The sequence below is a fragment of the Phyllobates terribilis genome, unplaced genomic scaffold (genome assembly GCF_046119375.1).
Source record: "Phyllobates terribilis strain yellow unplaced genomic scaffold, ASM4611937v1 Scaffold_1__5_contigs__length_1240528914, whole genome shotgun sequence".
NCBI lineage: Eukaryota > Metazoa > Chordata > Amphibia > Anura > Dendrobatidae > Phyllobates > Phyllobates terribilis.
Window position 1 is genome coordinate 310,588,426 of NW_027362761.1, and position 22,237 is coordinate 310,610,662.

The following is a 22,237-nucleotide window of genomic DNA, read 5'->3' on the forward strand; positions in this document are numbered from 1 at the left end:
CATGTAATAAAGGCAGGTGACGTCGCGTCTCACCGAGTCATTACCACAGAGTTGCATGGCACTGCTGAGAACCACTATGGTAAGAAGCTGCCGTCTCAGGGATGGCTCCCGTATCAGCTCACAGAGGCTCTTTGGTTTCTGTCCTTCAATAGCTGTCTGCTCCGCCATCATCTCTTCCACCTCACTACTAAAATCACAGTTCCCCCGAAGCCGACGTAATGCTGGACACAATGATAAGGTCAGCAAACAGGACACCAGAGTTATGAGGCATTACAAGTAGGTAAATGCTACATGTCTATAGATTTTCACTAGTAATTGAGAAGATTCTTACCAACTACACAGGAATCTTTGTCCTTCAGATCTATTAACAAATATCGGGGGCTTTCAGGAACCCAAGGAAGGACCATCAGCTGAAGGATACCCGGAACCACATTGCTAGCAAGAAGCAGAGGCCATACCTCCTCACTGCCCAGTATCTCCCTACAAATAGATACAAAACTTATAGAAACACATTTGATATGATGGACTTGTGGTTTCCTTTGTAGCAGCCAGATATACCCTTAATGTAACTACAGAAGTGCAAATATACAGGTGCATCTCACTAAATTAGAATATCATCAAAAAGTTAATTTATTTCAGTTCTTCAATACAAAAAGTGAAACTCATATATTATATAGAGTCATTACAAACAGAGTGATCTATTTCAAGTGTTTATTTCTGTTAATGTTGATGATTATGGCTTACAGACAATAAAAACACAAAAATCATTATCTCAGTAAATTAGAATACTTTGTAACAACAGCTTGAAAAATGTTTTTAAAATCCGAAATGTTGGCCTACTGAAATGTATGCTCAGTAAATGCACTCAATACTTGGTTGGGGCTCCTTTTGCATCAATTACTGCATCAATGCGGCGTGGCATGGAGGCGATCAGCCTGTGGCACTGCTGAGGTGTTATGGAAGCCCAGGTTGCTTTGATAGCAGCCTTCAGCTCGTCTGCATTGTTGGGTCTAGTGTTTCTCATCTTCCTCTTGACAATACCCTATAGATTCTCTACGGGGTTACGGTCAGGCGAGTTTGCTGGCCAATCAAGCACAGTGATACTGTTGTTTTCAAACCAGGTATTGGTACTTTTGGCAGTGTGGACAGGTGCCAAGTCCTGCTGGAGAATGAAATTTCCATCTCCAGAAAGCTTGTCGCAGAGGGAAGCATGAAGCGCCCTAAAATTTCCTGATAGACGGCTGCGCTGACTTTGGTCTTGATAAAACACAGTGGCCCTACACCAGTAGATGACATGGCTCCCCAAACCATCAGTGATTGTGGAAACTTCACACTAGACCTCAAGCAGCTTGGATTGTGTGCCTCTCCACTCTTCTGCCAGACTCTGGGACCTTTATTTCCAAATGAAAATTGGAATTCTGGGACCTTGTGGAGTGTGTCAATGACTGCCTTCTGGACATCTGTCAAGTCAAACAGTCTTCCCCATGATTGTAGAGCCTACTGAAACAGATTAAGGGACCTTTTTAAATGCTTAGGAAGCCTTTGCAGGTCTTTTTTTGTTAATTATTTTAATTTGCTGAGATAATGACTTTGGTGTTTTCATTGTTTGTAAGCCATAATCATCAACAGTAACAGAAATAAACACTTGGAATAGATCACTCTATTGGTAATGACTCTATATAATATATGAGTTTCACTTTTTGCATTGAAGAACTGGAATAAATTAATTTTTTGATGATATTCTAATTTAGTGAGATGCACCTGTATGTATATAAAAAACACTGGCGCTCTTCCTTAACCAACTGTGAGGTGTAGCTGCTGGTAGAGGATAGATAAGGATGTAAATATACTAAAGCGCTAACAAAAATATTGTATACTGCATAAAGTTCCTATCAAGAAGAGACCAATATGTAAAATAAAGGATAAGAATATGCACAAATAACCCTGATTAATGCCAAAAGAACACAGTCCCCGTATGAGACCTGTCCAGAATAAATATTCACTGTGCCTCATAAAAATATGCACAATATGTATGGAATCTCTACTTTTACATTTACACAATACCGAAATGAGTTTATTATAAATCTCCAAGTATAATGGAAGCAGCAGAAAATACCCTCATAGGGAAAATAGATGAGACGGCAAAAAAAGGCGACTTAAAGGGAACCTGTCATGCCAAAAAACAGTATTGACCTGCAGCTATGGGGTTAATCAGCAGGTTACTGACCACACCACTGTTAGTAGTAAAATAACCACGGGCACGGGCTCCCAGGGACCACCAACGTCCAGAGCCCCACTAAGTGCCAGATCAGCCATTCTTAATTTCAACCTGAAGAGAACCATTGATATAATCCCCCCACAACCAATTTCGCACCAGCTCCAAGGACCCCCTCCAGCGCCTTGGCCACCGTGACGCGACATTTAAAATAACGTTTGAAAATGCAAAAACTATTTTTTTTTTTTTTAATCTAAATGTAAAGATGCAATTAAATAGGGTGGGCGGCCTCCATCCAATAACCACCTATCCCTCACTATTATACTCACAGCCAACCCCTGTAATGTTGGCCGCTGCTTATTAAGAGTTAAGCTCTGACCCATCCTTGCGTGTCTAAAAGTCGTTGCGTGTACATATCCTTAATTTTGTGTCCTACTCCATGGGGTATCTGTTTTTTACCACATTGTAAATGCAGATTATTAAACTTCTTCTGATCTTTTGTTTTCCATTTTTATTACAACTGTGCGTGCAGAATATATCAGGATTATGGCACCCGACCTCCACCCCCCTCATTATCCGCTGTATTACACTGATGTCTATCAATTTGTGTGAAATAAACTGTGGTATCTAATCCTCTAGAACGTTTGGCTCCTGACTTTATTCTGTATCTACATTTATTGAAACCTAATGAATATACATTATAGGAGAGCAAGCGCTGCCATATTGTCACGTTGTCAATTGCTTTGATGGGGAAACGCAGTGCTGCATGCAACATAACTGTGAACACAGCCTTATCCAGCGAAGCCACAAGATTTGGAGAGTTATATGAAATAAATGAGCTGCAGACATCCAAGTATTCACCACATCAGCTCACATGTCAACTTCTCCCGACCATATAGACAATTTACAAAAAGAATGAAGAGCAGGTACATGAGACCTCTCAATACTTTGTACTGGCCAAGACGGCCCACCTATATATTTGAATAATACATTTATGCTCTTTATAAGGCTTATAGGCTCTAATGTGCATGTTACACCGCCAATCTGTAGATGCGCCAACTAATTAGTATTTGGTTGGGGCATCTTGTAAATGTTGTAATGATAATGGTCCTGCCTAGAAACAAGTTTATTTTACAGACTTCTGTAGAAAGGCACAATGCCAGTCATCCAAGGGTTAATACTTTGGAACACTGGGAGGGACTTGTTAATGAAGCATCAGTAATAAACACGTGGTAACTACGGCAACTGTGCTGATGTCATGAACACATACATCTATGATATTAAAGAAGATTCCGGAATCAAGGGTCATTCAGCCGTATGAGGCGCTGTACTTGATGTGTCTGGAGACCTTGGATTCATCACTCCACAAAATGTAAAAGAAGAAGGGGACATCCGCCTAGCCAGCCAGATCAGCCATAAAGCCTAGCCAGCCAGATCAGCCATACCGCCTAGCCAGCCAGATCAGCCCTACGGCCTAGCCAGCCAGATCAGCCCTACGGCCTAGTCAGCCATATAAAACTAACTCTAGCGATCAATGGGGTGACAGATGTTGCAGCCAGATCTCCCTCATGTCCGGTACTAGCCGCCTTCACCTTTATGTGTACGGCCTGGAGAGGTCGCATTAGGCTTCTCCATATGGCGTTCGCACAGGGCACCAGCTTTGACCTTCTCCATTACTGTCTGTTTTCTGATGATGTAATGTATAACTTGTGTGACTATGTGATGTCACTGCTATTATATCTATAGTGGATGTATATTATGTCTCACTATAAATATATGATGTACAAATTCTGATACAATTTGCTGTTATGTGTTGGCATTAACCTTCTAAGCCCAAGGGAAGGGCAGTTCTCCAGCCATGGTTTCCTAGAGGTTTCCTCCACAGGGGGTTTTCCTCTCCTGAGTGCTGAAGGATGATTCTTCGTGAGTCGGAGGTTTGCCATTTTCAGTGTGTTTATCATAGTAATTGGCTGATTCTAAATTTCAGACACTGAATGAAATAATAATAATGTGATTTGTAATAAAATTTGATCCATCTAACATCCATTAAAAGTGTTTTGTGCACTTCTTTCACAACCTTGGTATGGCGTGATTTTGCTTGGGAATCAGGATCCAATACCTATGACAGAGCAATGAAGGCAGATATGGAGTCTGTGCGTCTTTAACCCTGTGCTTGAAAACAGTACTGAGCAGAGATGAGAATTAGCACAAGTTCACACTCATCCTTGGACTGAGATAATGGGGGTCATTTATGAATAGTGTTGGAAGGTGTATGAATTTACTAATATACAACAAATGGTGAAATGCGCCACATTTCTACACATGTAACATGATAAACTTGGAGTAATTTGCTCATCATGTTAGCTTAATAAAATTACTAAGGATCCATTTTTACATGGGGCACTTATGGAGTATTAACATGGCACAGTATTATACGGAGCTGTCTCTTTGGAATACACAAAACACAATACTTTATTGGGGTCAGAAAGGTCCTAGAAAATGTAAAAAACAGGCAAAGCGCCTTATACGACAGTATATAACAACTAAAAATGCAGAGAAAGGGCTTGAGTCTTAGGACACTGCCCCACTATCAGTATTCGGTCAGTATTTGGTCAGTATTTTTTCTCAGGAGTGGGAGCCCAAACTAGGTGAGGAACAATCAGAGAAAAGGTATAATAGAAACACATCACCAATTCTGCATTTATCACCCACTCCTGGTTTTGGCTCCCACTCCCTAGAATAAATACTGACCAAATACCGATAGTGGGGCCGTGGCCTTAAAATCTCACTCACCTATTTTGATTGTGTGCTGGACACAACAAATCACGAATATAGTACAATCACTCAAGGTGCAACTCTGTTACTTGGATTGGTGAATTGGAGTGGCCCCCAATTGTAAAAGATACTTTTCATGCCGGTCTTGATGAGGGGGTGTGCTAAAGTCAGACACTCCTAATTCCTGAAGAGGATTTCTCCTGTGCACCTCCTTGCCCACCTCGCCACAAATCCTACTCCAGCTAGAGTAAGATATGTGGCATCACGAACGCCACCGCTCCTCATGAATTTGGTGAGTTGCACTTGCCATGCCCTTATCCCGCCCCGGCGCCACCTATTCTGGCATAGGTGGGAGAAACTGATGTGAAGACGCAAAATTTAGCTGCAGCTCCGTGTCGAATAGAGATGAGCGTTGTTCTACTCGAACTGTTCGCCAATCTCAAATTCGAGCTGTTTTGGGCGGTGTTCGAGCCGGTCGGCGAACACGAACAATTTGAGAAAAATTCGGCTGTTCGAGGTTATGTCCGATAACTGTTCGTGCACCAAAATCATAACTGGATTTTTTCTCAGTAATGATGAAAATTAATGTTAATACGCAGTTTGAGTGTACAGCGGGGCGGGGGGAGGGGCAGGGGATGGATCTCTGCAGGAACAATGAAGATCTCCATTTTTTTTTCTCTTTCCCGCATTTGCAGTGGGGAGGTGCAATCTGTCAGCCTATCAGCAGCGCACACACGGAGCGAAGTGCTTTTTTTCACACAAGCAAGGGCATGTGTGATTGGCAGTGTATGTCACATGTCCTTGCCCTATAAGACCAAGCCATTTTCCCCGTCGCCACCATTTTCTCACTGCTGCAGCTGCGTGTTAGACGGCACCGCTGTTGCTGTGTGCGCTATACCTTGTTAATTTCAAGCCAATTTTCGCACAAATATACAGATAGCTTGGGAGTAGGGAATAGTTGTGATTGCAGTCCTTTTAAGGACTAGGTTACAGCATTTCCTACGACTTTTATCAGGCAGGTCTGTGCTCTTAAATAGATAGATTGTGGGAGTAAAGACTAATTGTAATTGGAGTCCTTTTCAGGACTAGGTTACATCAGTTCCTATCAGTTTTTGCCAGGCAGGTCTGTGCCAGTGCTGTGCAAGTTTTTTTCACAGCATTTGGCTGAATCTAGCAAAGCTAATCCTTTTTGGCCTATTGCAGAGTGTGTTAGTCAGTGGAGTAGCCTATCTGTGTTGCAAGATATACCACCTGTGTATAGAATACCAATTTTTTTACTGCACCTAGTGAAGTAAAATCTTTTGGGCATAGCATCATTCTATTAGTCCATCTATACTGACCTCCATCAGGTTGCAAACTGAATATAATTTTTTTCTGCATCTAGCTCTGAAAAAATATTTGGGCTTCTAGCGGTGTGTGGGACTTGGTCTATTAGTCCATCTATACTGACCTCCATCAGGTTGCAAATTAAAAATAATTTTTTTCTGCATCTAGCTCTGAAAAAATATTTGGGCTTCTAGCAGTGTGTGGGACTTGGTCTATTAGTCCATCTATACTGACCTCCATCAGGTTGCAAATTAAAAATAATTTTTTTCTTTATTTATCTCTGAAAAAATATTTGGGCTTCTAGCAGCGTGTGGGACTTGTTCTATTAGTCCATCTATACTGACCTCCATCAGGTTGCAAATTAAAAATAATTTTTTTCTGCATCTAGCTCTGAAAAAATATTTGGGCTTCTAGCAGTGTGTGGGACTTGGTCTATTAGTCCATCTATACTGACCTCCATCAGGTTGCAAATTAAAAATAATTTTTTTCTGCATCTAGCTCTGAAAAAATATTTGGGCTTCTAGCAGTGTGTGGGACTTGGTCTATTAGTCCATCTATACTGACCTCCATCAGGTTGCAAATTAAAAATAATTTTTTTCTTCATTTATCTCTGAAAAAATATTTGGGCTTCTAGCAGCGTGTGGGACTTGTTCTATTAGTCCATCTATACTGACCTCCATCAGGTTGCAAATTAAAAATAATTTTTTTCTGCATCTAGCTCTGAAAAAATATTTGGGCTTCTAGCAGTGTGTGGGACTTGGTCTATTAGTCCATCTATACTGACCTCCATCAGGTTGCAAATTAAAAATAATTTTTTTCTTCATTTAGCTCTGAAAAAATATTTGGGCTTCTAGCAGTGTGTGGGACTTGTTCTATTAGTCCTTCTATACTGATGTCCAGCAGGTTGCAAATTGAATATAATTTTTTTCTGCATCTAGCTCTGAAAAAATATTTGGGCTTCTAGCGGTGTGTGGGACTTGGTCTATTAGTCCATCTATACTGACCTCCATCAGGTTGCAAATTAAAAATAATTTTTTTCTGCATCTAGCTCTGAAAAAATATTTGGGCTTCTAGCAGTGTGTGGGACTTGGTCTATTAGTCCATCTATACTGACCTCCATCAGGTTGCAAATTGAATAAAAAAATTTTCTGCATCTAGCTCTGAAAAAATATTTGGGCTTCTAGCGGTGTGTGGGACTTGGTCTATTAGTCCATCTATACTGACCTCCATCAGGTTGCAAATTAAAAATAATTTTTTTCTGCATCTAGCTCTGAAAAAATATTTGGGCTTCTAGCGGTGTGTGGGACTTGGTCTATTAGTCCATCTATACTGACCTCCATCAGGTTGCAAATTAAAAATAATTTTTTTCTGCATCTAGCTCTGAAAAAATATTTGGGCTTCTAGCAGTGTGTGGGACTTGGTCTATTAGTCCATCTATACTGACCTCCATCAGGTTGCAAATTAAAAATAATTTTTTTCTGTATCTAGCTCTGAAAAAATATTTGGGCTTCTAGCAGTGTGTGGGACTTGGTCTATTAGTCCATCTATACTGACCTCCATCAGGTTGCAAATTAAAAATAATTTTTTTCTGCATCTAGCTCTGAAAAAATATTTGGGCTTCTAGCAGTGTGTGGGACTTGGTCTATTAGTCCATCTATACTGACCTCCATCAGGTTGCAAATTGAATAAAAAAATTTTCTGCATCTAGCTCTGAAAAAATATTTGGGCTTCTAGCGGTGTGTGGGACTTGGTCTATTAGTCCATCTATACTGACCTCCATCAGGTTGCAAATTAAAAATAATTTTTTTCTGCATCTAGCTCTGAAAAAATATTTGGGCTTCTAGCAGTGTGTGGGACTTGGTCTATTAGTCCATCTATACTGACCTCCATCAGGTTGCAAATTGAATAAAAAAAATTTCTGCATCTAGCTCTGAAAAAATATTTGGGCTTCTAGCGGTGTGTGGGACTTGGTCTATTAGTCCATCTATACTGACCTCCATCAGGTTGCAAATTGAATAAAAAAATTTTATGCATCTAGCTCTGAAAAAATATTTGGGCTTCTAGCGGTGTGTGGGACTTGGTCTATTAGTCCATCTATACTGACCTCCATCAGGTTGCAAATTAAAAATAATTTTTTTCTGCATCTAACCCAGCCAATAGTTTTGGCCTAATACCACAGTTTGGCCACTCAGCTCTGCTCGGTTACCATCCATTGTTTTTTTGTGCAAACAACTCCAGAGTTGTGAATTAGTTAACCACCAAAATGAGTGGAAAAAGGCCTGCTGCTGGTGGAAAGGGGAATAGGCGTGTTGGGAAGGGGAAAAAAGGTTGTGTCCGTGGGGTAGGTGCAGAAGAAAGACCATCTTCCAGCCAAACTAAAATGTCTACTTCTTTTAGCGGACAATGTGATAAGATCCCTTTCTTACGGCCACGCCAATCGCTACAAATTCCAGATGAGGCACAAAAACAGCAGGTGCTTCAACGGATATCAAGTGCTCCTTTAAGTGGGCTCTCCTCCACATCAACTTCAACATCACAAATACTCCAGTCCTCAAAGGTGTCACCCAAATCGCACTTGCTTCCTCACAGCTCCCAAATCTCCAGCTGCCCGTCTGAGTATGAGGTAGAACAGATGGTTGAGTCTGCAGAGCTGTTTACTCATACTATAGCCTGGGAATCAGAGGTCGACTCCAGCGCTTCTGTGAATCCAGACGAGGAAATGATCTGCACTGATGCCCAGAATCTTTATGAGTCGGATCCAGGACCAGACGCAGAAGGTTCTGACCATAATGTAGACCCTCATTCCCAAACTGTAACTCCTGTTGGTGGAGACAATGAGGAAGACGATGATAAGACTCAAATACCTGATTGGAGCGACAACTTTAGTTTTTTGTCAGGGCAGGAACAGGTTGGCTCTGAGGACGACGGGTGTGATAACGCACAGGGTGATGATGATGAGGTCGGAGATCCCACTTACTGTCAACCCACAGTCAGCCAAGAGATGAGGTCAGCAGAGGAGGTGGAGGAAGATGCTAGTGACGACGAGGTCAGGTTGCGCCTTCCTGGACAGAGACGTAGTACTGGAAGCACGTCAACAACTGCATCCTCAAACACAACTCTGCCTCTCACCACAAGTCGTGGTGGCTCTTCAGGTCGCATGGGTGCTAAGCCTTGCATAGCCTGGGCATTTTTTCAGATCGATAAAGATGACCCAACTCGTGTTATCTGTAACATTTGTCAGCAAAAGCTAAGTAGAGGCCAAAAAATACATAGTTTGAGTACTTCATGCATGAACCGGCACATGGACATGAAGCATAAGTTGCAGTGGGAAGCTCAGTGTGCTACAATGCGGTCTAGCCGGCCGGGCCAACCACCGTCTGCCATATCTTGTGCATCCGCGGCCTCTTCATCCTCTGTGACTGGGGGGACAGCAGTCACACCTGTTTTGGGGCGCAGACCTGCCACCTCTTTACCCGCAACAGCCAGCGTGATTGGCAGGTCATCATTTTCTTTGGAGGTGGGAACACCAGCTGGTCTTGAGCGCTGTCCGACATCGATAGCACCACCTTTGGATCAAGGCAACCTAACATGTCCGCCTGCATCTTCCTCACAGACCGGCAGTTTGCCGGGGACACCCTTATCAACCCCGTCTAAGCACAATAGCCAGCCCTCGGTCCCTCAGATGTGGACAAGTAAAAGACCATTTCCTCCTAGCCATGAGAAAGCTAAGAGGTTGAATTTCACCATCTGCAAGCTCTTGGCTACAGAAATGCTGCCTTTCCGCCTGGTGGACACAGAGGATTTTCGAGACCTTATGTCCGTCGCAGTGCCCCAGTACCAGATGCCCAGTCGGCACTACTTCTCAAAGAAAGGTGTGCCTGCGCTCCACCAGCATGTCGCACACAACATCACCGCTTCTTTGAGAAACTCTGTGTGTGACAGGGTGCATTTCACCACAGACACTTGGACGAGTAGGCATGGACAGGGGCGTTACATGTCGCTGACTGGGCACTGGGTAACTATGGTGACAGCAGGACAAGGGGCTGCTGTCCAAGTCTTGCCGTCCCCACGAGTTGTGCGTCAATCCTCTTTATGTCATTTTTCCTCCACTGCTTCTGCCTCCTCAACCTCCTCTCGGTCTTCCACCTGCACCCAAAGCCTGTCTGGTCATGCCACAAGCTTTCTAACTGCGCAGAAGGGATCCTGCACACCTCCTTACTATGCTGGCAGTAGGGCTCAACGTCATCAGGCGGTTTTTACATTGAAATGTCTGGGAAATGTGAGTCACACAGCTGAGGAGTTGTGGTCAGCTCTGGAGAACCAATTTCATGAATGGTTGTCTCCACTGGACCTGAAACCAGGGAAGGCCGTGTGCGACAATGCTGCAAACCTGGGTGCGGCCCTTCGCCGGGGCAATGTCACACACGTGCCTTGTATGGCTCACGTGTTGAACCTGGTTGTCCAGCAATTTTTAGCCCACTATCCCAGACTAGATGGCCTTCTGCAGAGGGCACGGTCGCTGTGTGCTCACTTCCGCCGTTCGCATCCCGCAGCTCAGCGACTTACATCTCTACAGAAGTCGTTGGGCCTGCCACTTCACCGGCTAAAATGCGATGTGCCTACCCGGTGGAATTCAACTCTGCACATGTTGCAGCGACTGTGGCAGCACCGACAAGCCCTGGTGCAATACGTTCTGACGTATAGCCTGGGCCAACGAGATTCAGAGGTGGGGCAAATCACGCTGGAGGAGTGGTCTCAGATCAGGGACCTATGCACCCTTCTGCACAGTTTTGAAATGGCGACGAAGATGTTTAGTGCTGACGATGCCATTATCAGCATGACTATTCCGGTGATTTACATGCTGGAGCACATGTTAAACAGAATTCGGAGTCAGGTGGTGGCACAAGAGGAGGTGGAGGAAGTAGAGGAGGAGGAGTTGTATGCGGAAGGGCTAACATCTGCAAGGTCCAGACGGTCGGCAGCACCAAGGCGGCAGGCATGTGAGGGTGGAGGAGATGGTTTAACCAGGGCGCATGGTAGCAGCCAAACTAGTGAGGAAGGTGCAGGAGCCCAGGAAGAAGTGGAGGACGAACTGATGGAAGACTCATCAGATGAGGGAGACCTTGATCACATTTCTGTTGTGCAAGGTTGGGGGGAGAGGACAGAGGAAGGAAGCATGATTGTTACCTCGCCACCAACACAACAGGGACTTGGTGCTCCTGGATGCGCAACACACATGAGTGCCTTCTTGCTGCACTACCTGCAACATGACCCTCGAATTGTGAGAATTAGAAATAATCCTGACTACTGGGTTGCCACACTGTTAGATCCCCGGTACAAAAGTAAATTTGCAGAAATTATTCCTGCCATAGAAAGGGATGCACGCATGCAGGAGTATCAGCAGAGACTGTTGCAGAATCTTACATGTGCTTTTCCACAAAATACCAGTGGTGCACGTAGTGAATCTCACAGTTCCAACTTGCCAACTGTGGGACCGTCAAGTGTTCAGCACTCAAACCGTAACAGAACCACAGTATCTGCTGGTAACATCAATTTTGCGGAATCATTTCACCACTTTTTTAGCCCATCCTTTGCAAGGCCACAGGAGACAAGAAGTCTGACACATAGTCAACGCCTAGAGACGATGGTACAGGAGTATCTCCAAGTAAACATTGAAGCCACGACTGTGTCACTGGACCCTTGCTCTTTTTGGGCTTCCAATCTGGATAAATGGCCGGAGCTAGCCACTTACGCCTTGGAGATCTTGTCATGCCCCGCAGCCAGCGTTCTGTCTGAACGTGTGTTCAGCGCTGCTGGTGGTGTGCTGACAGATAAGCGCACGCGGCTCTCCACTGATAATGTAGACAGACTCACGTTCATAAAGATGAACAAATCATGGATCCGAAACGACTTTTCTACCCCTGTGTCATCCTGGGGAGAGTAAAAGCTTGATGATTGGTTAAAATCACCCTACCAACCGTTTTAAGCTTTCAAATTACTAATCATGTTTATCTGTATCTTGACTGGAAAATAATTTGGGCTTTGTAGCAGTGTGCAGCACTGATCCTATTAGGCCATCTATAATAAGCTTCACCAGATTTAAAATTAAAAATAATTTTTAGCTGCATCTAGCCCGGAAAATAATTTTGGGGCTCCGAGATGCGCAAGACACATAAGTGCCTTCTTGCTGCACTACCTGCAGCATGACCCTCATATTGTCAGAATTCGAAGTAATCATGACTACTGGGTTGCCACACTCTTAGATCCCCCAAACTTTTCGATCAACCTTTTCATTTTAATAAAGACCAAAAAAATGGTCATTTTTGAAATTATAAGCATTAGCAGGTTGTTAGAAACTGAAATCAAACAGTTTTCAACTCAAAACTTTATTCTAGGTGATGTTACATTTTCACATAGGACCCCTTGTTCGAAAGGAGCTTCTGAACTCTCTCGTCCATTGAATTTGTCAGGTTTTGGATGGTTTCTGCTTCAATTGTTTTGCATGAGGACAGAATACCCTCCCAGAGCTGTTGCTTAGATGTGAACTGCCTCCCGCCATCATAGACACTCCTTTTAATGATGCTCCAAAGGTTCTGAATGGGGTAGAGGTCAGGGGAGCATGGGGGTCACACCATAAGTTTGTCCCCTTTTATGCCCATATCAGCCAGAGATGCAGATGTTTTATGTGCAGCATGAGATGGTGCATTATCATGCAGAAAAATGATCTTGCTGTGAAATACACGGTTCTTCTTCTTGAACCATGGCAGGAAGTGCTGTTTGAGAAAATCCACATACATTATGGAGTTCATCTTTAGCGCCTTCAGGGATCCTAAAGGGGCCGACAATCTCTCTCCCCATGATTCCAGCCCAAAACATTACTCCACCTCCTCCTTGTTGGCGCTGTAGCCGTGTTTGCGTGGGGTGTCCATCAACCAGCCATCCTCCACTCCATTCATCTGGACCATCGAGCGCTGCACGGCACTCATCCGTGAACAAAACAGTTTTGAAATCAGTCTTCATGTAATGTTTGGCCCACTGGAGCCGTTTCTGCTTGTGTGAAGTGGATAGAGGAGGTCGACAGGATGGCGTATGCACAGCTGCAAACCTCTGAAGGACCCTGCATCTTGTTGTTCGGGGACGTTGGAGGCACAAGCAGCTTCAAAAACTTGTCTGCTGCTATGACAAGGCTTTTTTGCCGCTGCTCTTTCAACCTGACGTAATTGCCTGTAGGAAAGAGTCCTCAATTTGCCCTTATCAGCACGCACACGTGTGTACTGTGAATCAGCTACATACTTCTTGATTGCCAAGACACTTCATCCTGATCATCGCACAATGTTGATTGTAGTCATGCCTTGACCTAAACACTCCACAATTTGTTGCTTCTCAGCAGCCGACACATCCTTTTTCTTTCCCATTTTGGCAGAAAATGTAGGCTGCTTAATAATGTGAGAGAGCCTTCTTAAGTAGTCTTGCCTTTATTGGACACACCTGCCAAACTAATTAGCACAGGTGTCTGCAATTGCTTACAGTGATATAAAGAGCCCTGACACACATCACCATCAATGAGTTTAACTGACAAACAAACAAATTCTTCCCTTATCACTCCTAAACACTTTTTGCATAATAATTTGGAACGCGGTGTACATGTGCTTTTCCACAAAACACCAGTGGTTCACGTAGTGAATCTTACAGTTCTAACTTGCCAACCGTGGTCTGTATGGAATTGTTCAATAAAGGGCCCAAAATTAAGATAACATAGATGGGAGAGGTCTCTATGAATAGGAATTCCTAAGTATTTGATACCCTGTGAGGGCCAGGCAAAGGGAAAGTTGGACTGGATGGAATCCTATATGGATTTAGGGAGGGAGACATCGAGGGCCTCAGACTTCGCTGCATTGATTTTAAAATTTTACCATGTAACAAAGTGATCTATTTCAGCCATAACAGCAGGGATGGATATATGTGATTGAGTGATATATACTAGGACATCATCAGCAAATAGAGAGCACTTGTACTCGGTGCCTCCCACCTCAATCCACCTAATATTGGGGTTATGGCGAATTGATGAGAGCAGGTGCTCCGTCACTAGGATGTATAAGAGAGGGGACAGAGGACATCCCTGCCTTGTCCCATTGGTGATTGTGAAAGGTGATGAAAATGTTCTGACGCACCCCCTGGGCCTTGGGACACCCGGAGCCGGACCCTTTTTGGTGGATGCTGGTGGTTGTAGTCTTCGTGGCGGCGATCCGGTTCCGTGGCTCAGGGCGGTCAAACCAGTGGCGGAACTATTTATGTGGTTTTGATGTTTAAATGTCCGACTACGCCACCCGTGGATTGCGGTCAGAGTGAACCGCCGCTACAGGGCAGACCGCTAAGGCTGGTGTTGTGGGTGCAGCAGAGCGTAGCATAACTCCCCACGGGAGGAGTATAGCCTCAGGGCAGTGTATGCGGAGGATGGGGGTGATGGTGCAGGGCAGCAGCAGTAACGACACGGAGTCAGTGATGCAGTTCAGGGCCTTTACTCACAGTTCTTATTATCCAGACCACGTCTGCAGGTAACGGCTGCCCACGTCGTACTGTGCTCACCAGGTGAGGGGCTCAGACAACTCCCAGATAACTTTGGAGCGCTTCACAGGACCCCCTTTGTGTGTCCTTTGTCTGGCCTTTCTTACCAACACTTCTGTCCGGCTGCCTCGGGCCTCCTCTTGGTAAACTTGGCGCCAGTTTCCCTGACCCTATGTGGTGCCTTCCTAGCGGGTGGAGCAAGGGGCTGCGCCACATAAAATGTCAGAGCCTCCGGTTTCTAGCTGAGGGTCGTTTCCTGCCTCCACTAGTTCGGGGACTGGTCTCCCCCTTTGGCCTGACCCCTCCACGCAGGTGGATTCGGGCGTGCGGTGGCGACTCGCCCGTCCGCACCCCTGGGATCCCTTCATTCCTCGTTCCTGGAGCCTTCTCCGCTCCTCTTCCTTCCTTCTCCCTCTTGCAGGCCTGGGCCTCTGTTACTAGGCCCGCCTCCGGAGCAGAGCTCATGCAGAGCCCCTGCTCCCTGCCACTTCTGCTCAGACTTCTCTGCACTGAACTAAGATGGTGCCCACCTTTTATACTCCCTTCTCAATGCACCCAGGAACTGCTTCCTCCCTGCTCCTGCACTGCAGGGTTCCCCTTCCTCAGTGTTCCCTCCCCCCACTCCAGCCAGGGACAGGGACTGTCGTGCCCATCTCAGGGGCATATTGGTCGCCCTGCCCCACGGCAATGTGGTGTAATGCATGCAGGTGTCGGGTCCTGATCCACACTCCATCCTTATCTGAGAGTGAGATATCACACCTCTAGGTGAGGTGCAATACGTCTGTAGCAACCGAGCCCTCGGTGCTACAGTTCCATTTATCTTCAGCCTAGGTGACGTATTGTGATACAGGGCCGTGATTTTGGCTATAAAAGGGTCCCCTAGACCCCTACCCCAAGCTTTTTAAGAGAATCATATATGGCGTGCCAGGAGACTCTATGGAATGCTTTCTCAGCATCCAACGAGAGTATCTACTTACAAATTTTTAACTGCATCTAGCCCAGGAAATACTTTGTGCCTAGTAGCAGTGTCTGCTAGTCAGCGGATTATCCCGGCTGTTAAGCAAGCTACACCACCTGTAGTTTGGACACTTAATTTTTTCAAAGGAAATGCTTCGGGACCACGGGATACTTAGTGAAGAGCATCAGGAGGCACCCCAAGGCATAGGGGCTGGGACTGGCACTAGGATGCCTTGCGGTGGACAGCCGAGCTCGATCCTTATAAAAGCTTTTTAACTGCAGCAGCTTTAGTGGACGCTACTGGAGCTGGAATTACGCGGCTGCTGGCATGAGACTTGCCCTCCAATAGATCCTTGTAAATGGATTTAAAGTGTATTCATTCAAATTAGAGGGACAATTTAAATTAAAAAGCTTAGAGCTGCCTCCACCACAGGGGGGCTCTCTCGACCCACCAGCGGACAGGCACCAGTATTGGGAGAGGGGGGCTGGCCGTCAGGGTTCACCGCGGCTCTGGCACAAACCCGGCGACACGGAGGTGGCACGGGCAGGAGCGGACTGGCCGTCTCGGCTTCTCACTTTTTGGATTTTAGAAGGGCATGACATGCCTATATCTGTGTCTCCCCCTCCTTTTACTCCTCCACCTCTTTTCTTTTCGCATGACTATATGTACTTGTCACTTTTCCATGTGTTAGTTGTGTCTTCTGAGCAGTTTGTCAGCTTTTGGACACCTTTGAAGGTGTTTTCTATGTGTTTCTATGTGTTTTTGTTTGCCTGCCATTGGTTTTAACGGTGTTCGAAGGTGTTCGACGAACAGTTCGACGAACTGTTCGGCGAACACACGGGTGTTCGACGAACCGAACCGAACTCGAACACTACGGGGGTGGCTCAACACTAGTGTCGAACTTAAAGTTTGAGACTTTTCAAAGCTTTTACACCAGAATTCTGCTGTGAAATCTTTGATGATGTATTAGACTCAAATGAGGTACCTTCATCAGGTCTAGCGAGACATACAGGATGCAACATACATGAGACATAAATACAGGAGTCAGGAGGAGTTTCATACAATTAGCCTGTACTTAAAAAACAACAAAAAAAAAAACTATATGGTAATTCATCAAGGTGTTTACATCAGAATAAAGTCATTAAACACCTCTATAAGTTGCAATATTTTTCTGCAACTTGGAAGTTGTTTGGCGGAGGACATGGGTGGGAGATGGCGAGACTACTCCTGTCCATCAAATTCATGATAAAATACGCCAATTTAGTAGTGTAATCTACTCCAGAAATGTACTCCAGTCACTGACTGGAGTACATTTCTGCCAGCAGCACACACTGGTAAACAGATGCATCTAATTCATTAAAAGAAATCTGTCAGAAGGTTTTTACTATGTAAGCTGCAGACAGCATGCTGTAGGGGTTAAAACAAAGATTTCAGATGCCTCTCTTACCAAGCTCTGTGGTTTTGTTTGCCTGCAATGATTTTTTTTTAGCACCAGTAGCTTATCATTACTGTGACCCAGCAGCACTAGCCTCCCGATCAGGTAACGCCCCGCCCCCTGTGATAAGCAGCTCACTGTCTATAGAAATGTACATAGAGAGCCTGGTGTGGGCGAGGTTAGCTAAATCTAAAAGCTCTGATTGTGTCAGAACCGATGCACCCAGTAATCTAAGTGATACATTGTTGGATTCAGCTTCTCTTTGCCTACATCAGGCTACTCTCAGATGAGGTAGTAGAAACCCGGTGACAGATTCTCTTTAAAGGGGTTGTACGAGACTTTTATATTGATCGCCTCTCCTTAGGATAGGCTATCAATATCTGATCGGTGAGGATGTGACACATCCGCCAATGAGCTGTTCCCAGTGCTGGTGGCGTCCAGAGGTGCAGAGTTGCACAGCTCTGTCAACTGCATAGTGGCCGCGGCCGGGTTTATTTAAATAGGGGGTGGATTCACAGTACCTGGCCGTGGCCACTATTCTATTGATGGAGCTGTGCTGTGCAGCTTTTCAACTCAGCAATTCTAGGCACCGCCAGCATTGGAAACAGCTGATCGGTAGCCTATGCCAGGTGTTGAATCGTAAGGATAGGCCATCAGTATAAAAGTCCTGGAAAAACCCTATAATGGGAATCTGCCACCACATTTGACCTATCTAAACTATTAATATGGGCATACAGGTTATAAAATCTGAAAAAAGTCCTACCTGTATGTCTCATATCAGATGCCTTGAGAAATCATCTTTAATCACTTTATATAAATGACCTTTTCCAGGCTATGGGGAGGACACTGCCTGGAAGATAACTCTGCCTCCAAAGATTATTGTACATGGAGGATGTGTTACCAGTGTGATGTTTGATGGCTACCAGTGTGATGGCCGCTCTCTGCTCTCCTGATCTCACTGCAGAGCTGTGTGTGATTATACCTGACACATCTGCAGGCTCCTCTCCGCTTCAGCTTCCAGCTCACAGGCAGACATGGGTGTAATATTGTTACAATGCAGCAGAGCTCAGAGAGCTGCTAAAAATGTGGGCAAGAAGACAAATTTCATTTCTCCTGTTCTGTGTTAGTTACTAGTCTCACTAGTAACTCCCCTTCATGTAAAATAAGCTCTGGAGGCATCTTCCAGACAACATTCTCCCCAGAGCCTGGAAGAGGTCATTTACATATAAGGAAAATGTGGATTTCTCTGGAATAATACATCAGAGCGCAGATATCAAGGTATCACTTTATTCAGCTTCCTATGACCCACATGCCCATGTAGACGGCTTAGGAGGGTTGATCCTATTGACAGATTCCTTTTACATATTTCCCAACTTTTTAAGAACAGAAAGTGAAACATCATGCAGCAAATTTTGTCCACGCCCCTGGCCACACCCCAATCCATGCCCATTTACGATTTCTTTCTCCCCTGGCAGGAGGAGTTGTCAGAGGGGCACTGGTAATGAAGGGCAGACGCCTGAGACTGCAGGGCATAGACTCAAATCCAGGACTGTCCGCTGTATCTGGGACAGTTGGGACTAGAGATGAGTGGATGGATTCCCGGGTCTCTGGTCCAGCGTCCAGGTCAGTGCTACCTAGCGGCTGGACAGGAGGCCGTGAATCTCTAACCATCTGGTGTCCCCGACGTCATCTCTGCGTCCTGTTCATCTCTAGTTGTGGATTATTTTTTGTTCCCTCATTCACAGTCGGAGCCGCCAGAACTTTCTCATCATTATGTAGCTTCACTATACGACATCTGGCTTTTTTGTGTCTGTAAGGCCGTGTTCACACGTTACAGAAATACTGTCTTTTTTGTTTTCTCCAGGATCCGCACCAAACTACACAATAAGAATCAAATATTTTCTGTACTGTTAAAAAGTGTTAAAAACTCTGCTTCATTTCTTCCCCAAAATCGAATCAAAGAGGAAAACGCATAAAAAAAAACGCAGCAAACACCAATAATCAGAGAAGATTGTTACTGTGTATGGTGCAGACACCTGCAGAAAAAAAGCAGCGGAAAGAACGCAGAATTTACGCTACATGTGAACACGGCCTCAGCATTACCGTTTTATTACATTTTTATGGATTTAATAGAGAAAAATATAAATTACGACATTTTTTTTACGTCCTTTACCGATCCTTGTAAATAATCTGATCGCTGTGTTGTGCGGGTCGTTAGGATTACAGGGACACCAAATATGTCCATGTTATTTGCTGATTTATGAGGTTTATTATTTAAAAATAAATGCATTAAAAATAACTTTTTTTTTCATTATCAAGTGTTTTTCATTATTATTTATTTTAATAATTTTATAAGATGAAAAAATCTCCCGATCCAGAGCCGCTGCATGTTATGCGGAGTCAAACCCGCAGTGGCCACATGTTACAGCATAGTGGAGGGATTTGTAGAAATCCCATGTCCACTATGCGTCTCCGTGCACCTGCGAATCACCTGGGGAAACTGACATGCGGCGCCTCTTTCCAGACCGCAGCATGTCAATTTCTCTTGCGGTTCCGCATGCGGGCTTTCTCCATAGACCTAACCTCTATGAGGAAAGTCTGCAGGTGAAAAAAAACTAAAAATGGCACCATACTGAGCTGAAGCCGCTGGCGACTATTCTGCAGCGTCACGGCTGCAGGATGGTACACATCATGGGCACATACCCTGATTCTCCCTGTAGAATAAAAATACATACATTGTACACAGCAGTGTATTTCTATCAGCCTAGTCAGATTCTGCAGTACAGATCAAGTACATGAAATTCACTTCACTACACCACTAAAGCTTGTGGCTAAGCACACTAAAGTTCCCATTAATCTGTAATATGAAGGTTGTGAATTCAAGACCTGAGTCAACACTAAAAAAAAAAATTTTTAGTTGCTTATTATTTTTAATACTTTTAGGCTACATTATAACAATCAGGATCAGCAGCGCTTTGGATGCAGCGTATTCTCTCTGCGTCCAAAATGCTGCGTTATAATCATGCAGGTAAATCTGCATGTATTCACTGAACCATGCGGAGTTAGCACATCTAATGACATTCTAGTGTGGAAATTTCATAGTGGAGACCAGCGTCTCCGCAACAGAAACTGACGGGCTGTCGCTTGTAAATCTGCACCGCTGGCGAGTTTACGCAGAATCAAATAGAAGCACAGTGGGCATGGGATTTCTATAAATCCATCCACTGTGATTGTAATGTAGAACGCAGCGTTTTGGACGCAGCTCAGGTGAGCTGCGTCCAAAACACTGCTGTTACAGATCGTGGGCTCAAAGCCTTATAGGAACAAGATAAATATTTTTCTTCACCTCAGTATACAGCCACCATAAAAATACATTGTTATATATACAATGTAATTCTATGGCGCAGTATACTCTGCTACTGGATTCATTGAAATGAAGAATCAAGATAACCACAATCTCCTATCTTTATCATTATGGACTGTAGCTCAGTGGTTAGAGCACACAGCTTGTGAGCTACTGGGAAGCATGTTGTGACAGTTTGATTGTGAGTTTGAGACCTGTGTGAGAATGATTACCAGAGTGAGTGGAGGTGAATATATAATTTAATTTCTGCACTAGAATCATAGAATGGTAGAGTTGGAAGGGACCTCCTGGGCCATCTGGTCCAACCCCCTGCTCAAAGCAGGATTCACTAGATCATCTCAGACAGATGTCTGTCCAGCCTCTGTTTGAAGACGTCCATTGAAGGGGAACTCACCACCTCTCGTGGCAGCCTGTTCCACTCATTAATCACCCTAACTGTCAAAAAGTTTTTTCTAATATCTAATCTGTGTCTCCTCCCATTTAGTTTCATCCCATTGCTTCTAGTCTTTCCTTGTGCAAATGAGAATAAAGATGATCCTTCTACAATGTGACAGCCCTTGACATATTTGTAGACAGCTATTAAGTCTCCTCTCAGTCTTCTTTTTTGCAAGCTAAACATTCCCAAATCCTGCAACCGTTCCTCATAGGACATGGTTTGCAGACCAGTCACCATTCTGGTCGCTCTTCTCTGAACTTGCTCCAGTTTGTCTATGTCTTTTTTAAAATGTGGTGCCCAAAACTGTACACAGTATTCCAGATGAGGTCTGACCAAAGAGGAGTAAAGACCGATAATGACTTCACGTGATCTAGACTGTATGCTTCTGTTAATACATCCCAGAATTGTATTTGCCTTTTTTGCTGCTGCATCACACTGTTGACTCATGTTCAGTCTATGATCTATTAGTATACCTAAGTCTTTTTCACATGTACTGTTGCTTAGCTCTATTCCTCCCATTCTGTATATGCTTTTTTCATTTTTATTGCCCAGATGTAGTACTTTGCATTTTTCCCTGTTAAAAACCATTCTGTTGGTTGCTGCCCACTGCTCCAGTTTATTTAGGTCTTTTTGAATCCTCTCTCTCTCTTCTCTAGTATTAGCTATCCCTCCTAGCTTTGTGTCATCAGCAAATTTAATCAGTTTACCCTCAATTCCTTCATCTAAATCATTGATAAAGATGTTGAACAATACAGGTCCCAGGACGGAGCCCTGTGGTACCCCACTTGAGACATTCATCCAGCTGGATGTGAAGCCATTTACAACCACCCTTTGAGTCCGATCACTAAGCCAGTTATGAATCCACCTAACAGTTGCCTGGTCCATTGCATACTTGGTCATTTTTTCAATAAGGATGATGTGAGATACTTTGTCAAATGCTTTGCTGAAGTCAAGATATACTATATCTACAGCATTTCCCTGATCCACCCAGTCAGTGATTCTGTCATAGAAGGAAATTAAGTTAGTCTGACATGACTTGTTAGTTACAAACCCATGCTGACTCTGGTTAATCACTTCATTCTTATCCATGTACTTACATACATGTTGTTTAATAATTTGTTCAAAGATCTTTCCTGGTATAGAAGTCAGACTCACCGGCCTAT

General features: G+C 44.3%; 1 protein-coding gene across 4 annotated transcripts in view; it reads right to left on the bottom strand.

Annotated features, from left to right (window-relative positions):
- LOC141259090 (solute carrier family 2, facilitated glucose transporter member 11-like) overlaps nucleotides 1-22,237 on the bottom strand; it is a 219,241-nt gene that overhangs the window by 14,209 nt on the left and 182,795 nt on the right. For all 4 annotated transcript variants that reach the window (XM_073674600.1, XM_073674584.1, XM_073674594.1 and 1 more), the window contains 2 exons: nucleotides 332-480; nucleotides 34-221 (listed from right to left, as the gene is read on the bottom strand). In XM_073674600.1, the coding sequence (XP_073530701.1) occupies nucleotides 34-221; nucleotides 332-480 (337 nt within the window). The remainder of the gene's footprint in view (nucleotides 1-33; nucleotides 222-331; nucleotides 481-22,237) is intronic.